The following is a 10163-nucleotide window of genomic DNA, read 5'->3' as shown; positions in this document are numbered from 1 at the left end:
TGTCTCACTCACTTCAAACCAAACCTGAGGTCAAGCACTTATCATATGGTGCTGTAGCAGGAACTCATAGGGCACTAAATGCTGGCAGGACCCTAATATCTCATATGACTGGGGCAACTACATTTCCAAGTCATAATACTTATGGGGGGCTGCATATGGTTCAACTATCACAAGAAAAACCACAAGTTAGTAACCTGACCTCTACAACTTTAGGAACTAGAAGAGCAAACCAAACCCAAAGCTGCCAGAAGAAAGGAACTAAAAAAATCAGAACAGAAATAAATGAACCAGAGTCAATGAAACCAGAAGCTGCTTCTTTGAAAAGATCAACCAATGCAACAAACTTTAAGCTAGACTAAAAATGAAATAGTGAGGATGCGAATAACTAAACTCAGAAATGAGAAAGAACACATTACTACTGACCCTCTAGAAGTAAGATGACTATTCATGTGCGATTAGACCAAATCATTACAATGGAGTCCTGGTGTGATGCTGTAAGGTAAGCACTGGACTGCTAACACCAAGGTTGGTGTTCAATTCCCCCAGACACTTCTCGGAAACCCTATACAGGGTCACTATGAATCAAAACCAACTCAACGGCACTTAAGATGTAATGGAGAAATGATCCATATTAATCTTAGGAAAATACTTCATGATAGTGAGGTGTAGAGGTAAAAAATTACATAAAGATCAGTAATAGCTCCAAAAACCCAGTGAGGTCACAATAAACCAAACTAGTTGTAATCAAGTCAGTTCTGACTCACGGTGGTTTCATGTACAGAGCAGAACTGCATTCCACAGTTTTCAAGCTTGAGACCTTTTCAAGATAGGTCTTTCTTTCAAGACACCTCTGCAAATCAACCCTTCCCATTAGTAGTCAAGTAATTAACAATCTGGGTCAATGAGGGACTCCAAGACTACAGTGAAATCTGTTATTCCCTTTCAGAATGGACTCTGAATCATGTAAGAAAGCTTGAACCATAGGAGACTTCCTGACTGTGCTTACTATATAGTAGAAATGGCAACATCGTTAAGCTACACCTTGGCAGAAGAAGCAAAAACAAAGTCTTTATTCAGAAGAAACCACATAAGTTAAAAAGAAAAAAGGGCCACATGTTATTTAGTTTTGGGGAAAGCAAACAATATCCTGGTTAATATAAAACATAAAGGCGCTTTAAAACAGTTTGAGGCATCATTCCATTATCTTTCAACTCTATTTTTTTCATGAACTTTTTAGAGTCCCCTCGTTGCTCAGAGGGAAGTTGACCATTAGTCTTGGGTGGATGAGTGCTGAGAATCAGAAGACTGCCTTGGGTGTTTGGTAAAGAGCCTTAGGCAAAAGTGATGGAACCCATGAGGTCCTGTTAGGTTACATGTTGACTTTCTCCAGGGTCTCGTCTGGTGTCTAAGTGTTGTTCAATTTTGGCCTATGGTCAGATGCAATTGGCCTCTGACAGCTACATAAATTAGTGTCAAATAGAAGTTGGGTAAGGCAAAAAACATTTTAAGAATAACAGTGTAAAGCTAATGGTATGAGTTACTTTTGCTCAAAATGGGTAACATCTGTAGAAACAGTAGCATCGGCATTACACATGAGCTAAGCAAAAAGAAGCCATGGGAGGCACTGATGCTAAATATTAGAAATAACCCATTTAGAGATGTCTTTTACCACAGACAAATTGTAGTTATAAAGAAGGCCTGTTTATTATTTAAGTTGTTAATGCTAAGCGCCATTGAGTTGGTTCCAACTCAACTTGCATAGGTTTTCTGAGGCTGTAAATCTTTATGAGAGCAGAAAATCTCATCTTTCTCACAGTTGATTTGGTGGACTCAAACCTTGAAGGTTGCAGTTCAGTGCTTATCCTGATGATTTGAGTTGTGAAAAAATAGGATAGTCTGTGTAGGTAATTTTAAAACTTTTTTTTTTTTCCTTTAAAGGATGGCATGGTGGATGACTGGTGTGTGGACTTTGGTAAAAGCAGTAAGTACCAATGTGTTAATTTAGACTCACTGTAACCCCATATAACAGAGTAGAACTGTCCTATAGGGTTTTCTACACTGTAATCTTGACAGCCACTGATTTGGTTTGAACTGTCAACATTTCAGTTAGCACCATGAGCTTAACCACTGTGAGACCAGGAAATCTTTTTACATATTGACAGAACTGTTAAAAGGTGGCACAGAATCGTGCCTGCTGGTTCCATCTTTGCCTCTAAGGAAGATTTTGGGGAGGCTTTGTGGAAATGTTTGAAAATCAAAATGGCATCAGCAAGTCTGAGTATGAACATTTGCAGAGGCAGCTGCCTAGGGCTACAGCTCAGAGGGCAGGAAGGAATAGATAAGGAAGACAAATGGAAACAGGAAACACAGGAAGGAGGTAGAGAAATGTGACATTACAATGTGGGAATTGTAGTCAATGTTATGAAACAAATGTGTATCCACTGATAAAGAGAAAACCAATCTGTTCTCTATACTCTCACCCCAAATCACAATTTGAAACAAAAAGAAAAAAAGGAAATGTTAGATTTAGTCTCATCCCTGCACCTATGGATGCAGTAGCTCAAAAGAGGGAACAAATTTTTACAGCGAGGACCATTCCCACCCTCTCGTTACACAGGGTAGACAAGGATGGGCAACTTGGACATTGGCTACCCAAAAAGTGGGCTACAGAGGCAAGACGTGACTCACTTACAAGCTTTCAAGAGGGAGCCTAGATCCAGAAGGTGTGGAGGAAGGTAAAATCTCCACTGAGTACTATCCAATCTGTCTGGGTGGGGCTGATGAAAAGGATGTGGATAGCACTCATATGGTACAATAGTAAATAACTGCTATCAGGACTGACTGTGAGGGTTGGAAATGTAAAGGTAGACATTTTGTAGCAAAAGGAGAGGAGTGGTTGACTTTGCAGTCCAGGAGTGGAGGTCCCTGGGACCATCAGGGGAGAAGAGCGGAGGAGTGTGGGACCCTACCCAGAGAAACCGTGACACTAGAGATGGAGGCAGAGTCGATGATGTGGAGAGATGGAACAGCTGGGGACTAAAGACCCAGAGAGGGAGAGAGGCTGTGCACTGCCGACCAAGGAGCAGGCTTGCAGGGTGTACCCTTTGGTTGGCTGATGATACTTGGAGGGAATTGTAACCATGGCAATGAAATAATATATGATAGGATGAATGTAAAGCTAATGTTCTCCCATGTAAACTATCACATAAATCACAAGAAAACATTTTTTAAAAAATAAAAGATTTAGTCTCATGAATCAGACCAAATTTTACTGCAAATAAGGAAAAATGCAATTAAGTAAAAGCTTGAGAGGCCAATAGAAAATCTGGAAAGGTACTGCAAATGATTTCCACCAAAACTGTCACTAGCCTACAGCAGATACACTAGTACTCTAGTCCTTACAATTGGCTGCTATTATTGTGCTACTGCATTGAAAGTTACATTACACTACAGGGAATTCCCAAGCAACAAACCCTATTTAATACGGCTCATCTTAAAATAAAGGTATCAAACCAGTTATCTTGATGACACAAAAGTGACTTCGGCTACCTACCCCCAAAGTGACTGAATTCCTTAAACAAACGGTAATATAAAACTAGAAAATGTTTGAAGTCACTGTTTTCACATATAAAAGTATATTTTAATACTTTTATGTAACTTGGAAAATATTCCACGTACTCCAAAGAAGTAACTTCTTCCTGCTAAGATTAAGCTATGGAATGCCATTCTGAAGATCAATGCTGTGTGAATTAATAAGTATAAATGATTCATTACCAACTAAGTGACCTTGGAGAATCTGGCTTCAGATCTACTCCCCTCAACACACCTCCAAAATAACCTTGTAGCTGTACTTTGCACTGAGATGTAGGTTCTGGTTTAGTGATTAATCAAATATTTTGGAAGACTATAATCTGAATTTAAATATTCTTGATTTCACATTACTAACTTCCCTACACAGTGTTACAAGCCCCTTCATAGGATGCTTCCCTTTGATCTGAAATATCTAGAATAAGCAAATACAGACTACAGTTTATTAGTGATTATCAGGAACAGGAGGGAAGGGGGAAGAGTTAAGACTTTAGGGAGTGCACTGAGCTTCTGTTAATGGTGATGGAAAAACTCACAAAAGGATAGTGGTGATGGAAACATGAGCATCATCAATGTCACTGAAGTGTGCATGTGAAACTATTGAAATGGCAAAGATTTTGTTTCATATATATATATGTGTGTGTGTGTGTGTGTGTGTATACACATATACATATATATATTTACCACATTAAAAATAAAGTTTTTAAGAAACTGTACCCTTCTCCTGACAACCACTAATAAATTTTGGTCCCTGCCCATTTGCTTATGTGGTCTATATACAGTTACCAGGCATCACCTTCTCCAAGGTAAGCTTTAAGAACTTTCAGGCTTCATCACTTAGAAGGGTCAACAGACATTCTCTATTCTCTTATACTGTGGGAGCCTCAACTTCTCATCACAACATAATTACTAGGTTTTGGGAAGACAGAGGTTTGTCAACTGTGCAAAATAGTTTCTGTTTATATAGAAGCACCATGATACCATAATCTGAGCACAAGAAAGCAAAATAATGTTTTTAAATAAAGCTTACGTGCTAGGCATTATCAGAAAGATCTCAAATTAATACAACCCCATCAGGATGGGGTTAAATGAAGGAAATCAGTCAGTTACTCACTAATCTATTTCAACTTTTACTTTTAAATATATCTCAAAGAGCAGATTTTTTAAAGCTGTAATGACCCCACACAAGCACCAAGACAAAGAAACCAGGAAGAGTCTTATGACCTGCCACATCGGGAAAAGGAGAGAAGTCTTTGGTAAAAACAACAGCAGACTTAGATACTGAGGCCTTCATTTTAAATACACAAATTCTTACCTCCCACTGTAAGTGAGGCGGGATATTTCGTATCTGAAGTTTCCGAATCCTGCAGAAGAACAAAAATGTTTTAAGTTTGAATTTTTACAATAAATTAATAGCCAAGATAGAAGTTTAGAAACTAGTTGACATATTACATTTTGTATTAAATACAAACACTTTTTTTTTAATGTAGCTCATAAGGAAAAATGAGGAGACACTGTTACTCAGAAAAGACACATTCAGACCATTTGGATACCCAGCATCATTAGATTGCTAGGACTTATTTTAGGAGTCCTGGTATGGCGCTATGGGCTAATGCGTCAGACTACAAAGCCATTTGAACTGCAAGGTTGGTGGTTCAAGCTCACCAGCTACTCCCTGGAAACCGTATACAGAGTCCCAATGGGTCGGAATCAACTCAACAGCACTTAACAACAACAAATGGCTTATTTTGGAGAGTCCTGATGTGGTGCTATAGGATAAGCATTGGACTGCTAACCACAAGGTTAGCAGTTCAAAACCACCAAATGCTCCTCAGAAACCCCATACAAGGTCACTATGAGTCAGAATCAACTTGACAGCACTTAACATGGCTAATTTTTAAAGCCACTGCAATCGATAGCTATAATATTTGAAAAACATTATTTTAAAATTAAGACCTTTAGCCTAAAACAAAGCCTCCCAGGACATAGACAAAGTGTTAGTTTGGCTGTTCTAAATCCGGGACTGCAGGCCAGGGGTCTGTGGATAGAATTCAGAGAATCCATGAACTTAAATGGGAGAAGGGTGGTCACATCTTTTCCCAGTATCCCCAGACTAGAATTTAGCATTTCCCTCCACTGTAAAATAAGGACAATAAACTACAGTAGACTCAGATAATTTCATAGCACATTAAATTGTTACAGACCTGGAATATCATCTACACTGACGGCTCTGAAATTGTCATAGCTAGCAACTGCTTATTGTTAAGGAGTATATATTAGTATATTACAAGCTTTAACATTCTACTAAGAGTATTTAAAAATTAGTTTCCTTTCTAACCCTATGTGTTTTGCATTATGAGTTTTTAAATATCCTAAAAAATATTTCAGACTGCCAAAGGAGTCTGTGGTACAGAAAATGATAAGAACCCCTTCCTTAGTTCAAAGATACACAGACACTAAGATGTGTGTGACCCCCACTCTCCTATCCTTCCTCTGCCCTTTCAACAAGTCAGTGGCATGAAAGAGAAAGAGTGAGAGAACACAGCAAATTAATTATGTTAGACTGCACTATATATGCCACCAAAAACACCCCTCCTTAAGAAAAAGCAATTTATAGCCAGTGAGCTCTGGTAGCGTAGTGGTTACGAATCAAGCTGCGAGCCTCAAGGCCAGCAGTTCGAAACTACCAGTTATTCTATGGGAGAAAGATGAGGCTCTCTGCTCCTGTAAAGATTTACAGCCTTGGAAACCCTGTACAGGGTCATTATGAGTTGGAACCAACCCCATGGCACATAATCATCACCACCACCAGCTATTTTTAAAAGAATGAAAGAAAATACTAGCAACTGAGCTAGTCTAGTGTAAAATAATTCAATTACTTCATTTTTAGAATTAGGAATTAAACTACTATGAATTTCCTTTTCCAGGACAATCACTTTTTTTTTTTTAAGTACCACAGCAAAACGTGGTTAGACAAGATCCATAGCTTAGCTCTTTTTCTGTTTCCCTCTTCCCAGATCAAGAAAACAAATACCTACCACAGATACTGCCTATTCCCCTTAAGGAATTCTAAATATGTGTACATTGACCAAGTTCATCTTATTTGTAATCATAAAATGGGGGAGAAAGAATCACTTTTACCTTATTTATATAAGAATAAAACAAAGCACAACTGTCAGGGGACAAAACCCAAAGAAATTGTGAGGAGAAATGTCAATTTAGTTTAAAAAAAAAAAAAAAAAAGTCCCAACCACCACTCAGTTTCAGAAATACTTATGAAATGCTACCCTGGGATTTACTTCAAAACAACTCATGTGCCCACAGCTGGTAAAGTTAGGGGGATGGGCACTATCTTTGCTTTTATGTAAGTTTGATATTTTCTATAAAAGCATTAGAATTTTTTTAAAAGATAGATTTCACAACTGCCACAACATATTGCTTCAGATAGCAGAAAAGTATTTCACCTTGTATAAATATTTACCCTGAGTCACCAATGAGGTAAGAATTTTTTGCTACACATATGTAAGTACTAATTTGTTTTATCAAGCATCTGATACAGTAAGAATTAGCAACAAAGTATTAAGAAACTATACTGATCATGCTGGTTTTTCCTTGTGTATATACTACTGTAATTTCCCCCTACAGTACAAATTTAAATGTGCACACAGAGTTCAGGTAAATTCATAAGTGATTACTCATATTACAAAAACAAACACCTGCTTCACAAGAAACTCTTTAAACAGGGTACCTTTTGAGTGAGGAGGCTCCATAAGATAAGCACTGTACTTTGAACCACAGTTCATCAGTTCAAACCCACCAGCCACTACTATGGATAAAGATGAGGCTTTCTGATCCCACAAAGAGTTAAAGCCTCAGAAACCCAACTCGACGGCACTTAACCACAACTACTTGTAATTCGGCTGTGGCACTATAGAATCAGCACTGGACTGGGAACCGCGAAGTCAACAGTTCAAACCCACCAGTTGTTCCTCAGAGCCCCTAAACAGGGTCGCTATGAGTCAGAATGACAAACGGCACTCAACAACAACATTTTTATTGTAGTCCAAGTCATTAGTAATGTTTTCCCAAGGACTTTCTACTTACTCATTAAAACATTATCTCCAGCACCCACTTGCTTACTGGAAAATTCTCCAGAATAATTATTTCCCTTAAATATTGTCCTGTTTCCACTGATTCTCTCAGCTTCATTTTAGAAAAACAAGTATTTTAATACAGTTGGTGTTTTGGCCTCTAAATTGTTTTTACCCATTTAGCCCACTAACCCAAACAACAAAACCAAAGCCACTGCTATCAAGTAGACTCCAAGGCATTGCAACCCTGCAATTTACAGAGTAGAACCTGCTCCACAGAGTTTTCGTGGATGGCGCACATGGCTAAGCGCTGGGCTGCTACTTCACAAGGTTGGCAGTGTAAATCAACTCACAGGGGCCTCAGCAGACAGGCCAGGTGATTTGCATCCATATGGTCACAGCCTCAAAAACCCTACAGAGCAGTTCTACTCTGTACACACAGGGCACAATAAGTCTCAATCAACTGAACTGTAGCTAATAACTTTACAAAAGTTTGCCAGGCTTTGCTTCCATGGAATGGTACGGTGAGTTCAAATCCCCAACCTTTAGGTTTGCAGACAATTGCAAGCCACTTGTGCCAGGCAGGCTCCTATTTATCTACCAACTAACCTTAAATTCTGCGTAGTTTCTTCTCTGGTTCTTAACCCTATGACTCCACTGTTAACAGCACAAGAGTCAAAGGGACACATTAGAGGGACCAAGGTATGCATGTAAGCTCCCAGCACAGAAACAAACTTCCAACAGGGTTCAGGAAACCAGACACACCATGAATCATGGCTCTTCTACCACAGTCTAATTAACTCTAATCAAATGAGTGCGTGAGGTCAGGCAATTAGGCTATATGGGAGTCTAACATGAGGATTGGTTAGTGTGTCAGCCCGCTAAGGAGCCATCTCTCCACCACTCGTCTGTCAGTTTGTCATACTGTGGTGGCCTGTGAGTTGCTGTGATTCTGAAAGCTATGCCATCGGTATTTTAGATACCAGCAGGGTCACGCATGGTGGACAGGTTTCAAATGAGCTTCCAGACGAAGACAGACTAGGAAGGAGTGACAAACTACTTCCGAATAGTAAGTCACTGAAAACCTTATGAATAGCAGAGTAACACTGTCAGATATAGTGCCAGAAAATGAGCCCTTCAGGTTGGAAGGCACTCAAAATGTTACTGGGGAAGAGCTGCCTCCTCAAAGTAGAGTTAACCGTGATGACGCAAATGGAGTAAAGCCCGTGGGAGTAAAGTCCACGGTAGTTTCATTTGCTGATGGGGCAAAACTCAAAGTGAAGAGAAACAGCTGTAAAACATCCATTAGTAATCGGAACATGGAATGTACAAACTATGAATCTAGGAAAATTGGAAATAGTAAAAAAAAGAAATGGAATGCATAAACATCAATATCTTAGGCATTAGTGAATCTGACAACCACATGGTTTATTATGCCAGAAATGTCAAATTGAAGAGGAATGGTGTTGCATTCATTGTCAGAAAGAACATATCCAGATCAGTCGTGAGGTACAACGCTATGTGTGATAAGATAATATCCAAGTGCTGACAGGGAAGACCAATTATTACTAGTATTATTTAAATTTACTCACCAACCACTAAGGCCAGTGAGGATGAAATAGAAGAATTCTAACAACTTCTTCAATCTGAAATTGATCAAACATGCAATCAAGATGTATTAATCATTACTGGTGATTGGAATGCAAAGGTTGGGAACAAAGAGGAAGGATCAGTAGTTGGAAAACATGGCCTTGGTTATAGAAATAATGCTGGAGATCGCATGATAAAATTCTGTAAAATCACTGATTTGTTCATTTCAAATACCTTTTTTAAGATGGCATAAGAGATGACTGTACATATGGACCTCACCAGATGGAAACCACAGAAGTCAAACTGACTACATCTGCGGAAAGAGATGATGGAAAAGCTCTATGTTGTTGTTGTTATGTGTTGTGGAGTCGGTTCCAACTCATAACGACCCTGTACAGGGTTTCCGAGGCTGTAAATCTTTACGGGAGCAGAAAACCTCATCTTTCTCCCACGTAACAGCTGGTAGTTTCAAACTGCTGACCTTGTGGATCGCAGCCCAATTTGTAACCACTATACTACGAGAGCTCCTTGAAAAGCTCTGTATCATCAGTCAAAACAAAGCAAGGAGCAGATTGTGGAACAGACCATCAATTGCTTTCACATGCAAATTCAAATTGAAGCTGAAGAAAATAAAACCAAGTCCACGAGAGAGTCAAATATGACCTTGAATATAATATATTCCTCCTGAATTTAGAGATCATCTGAAGAACAGATTTGATACATTAAACACTAAAGACCAAAGACCAGAAGAGTTGTGGGATGACGTCAAGAATATCATTAAGAAGGTAAGTAAAAAGTCATTAAGAAGGTAAGAAAGAAAGAAAAGGTTAAAATAGATGTCAGAAGAGACACTGAAATTTGCTCTCCAGTGTAGAGATGCTAAAGCAAATGGAA

At 38.9% G+C, this 10163-nt stretch overlaps 1 protein-coding gene across 2 annotated transcripts in view; it reads right to left on the bottom strand.

Annotated features, from left to right (window-relative positions):
* The window catches only part of IGF2BP3 (insulin-like growth factor 2 mRNA binding protein 3), a 181617-nt gene that overhangs the window by 97834 nt on the left and 73620 nt on the right, over positions 1-10163 (bottom strand). For both annotated transcript variants that reach the window (XM_006832214.1, XM_006832215.1), the window contains exon 3: positions 4904-4952. In XM_006832214.1, coding sequence (XP_006832277.1) covers positions 4904-4952 — 49 coding nt within the window. The remainder of the gene's footprint in view (positions 1-4903; positions 4953-10163) is intronic.

This window comes from Chrysochloris asiatica, unplaced genomic scaffold (assembly GCF_000296735.1).
Source record: "Chrysochloris asiatica unplaced genomic scaffold, ChrAsi1.0 scaffold00006, whole genome shotgun sequence".
Taxonomy (NCBI): Eukaryota; Metazoa; Chordata; class Mammalia; order Afrosoricida; family Chrysochloridae; genus Chrysochloris; species Chrysochloris asiatica.
The sequence above is the reverse complement of the archived record's forward strand: the minus strand, read 5'-3'. Positions and strand labels throughout refer to the sequence as shown.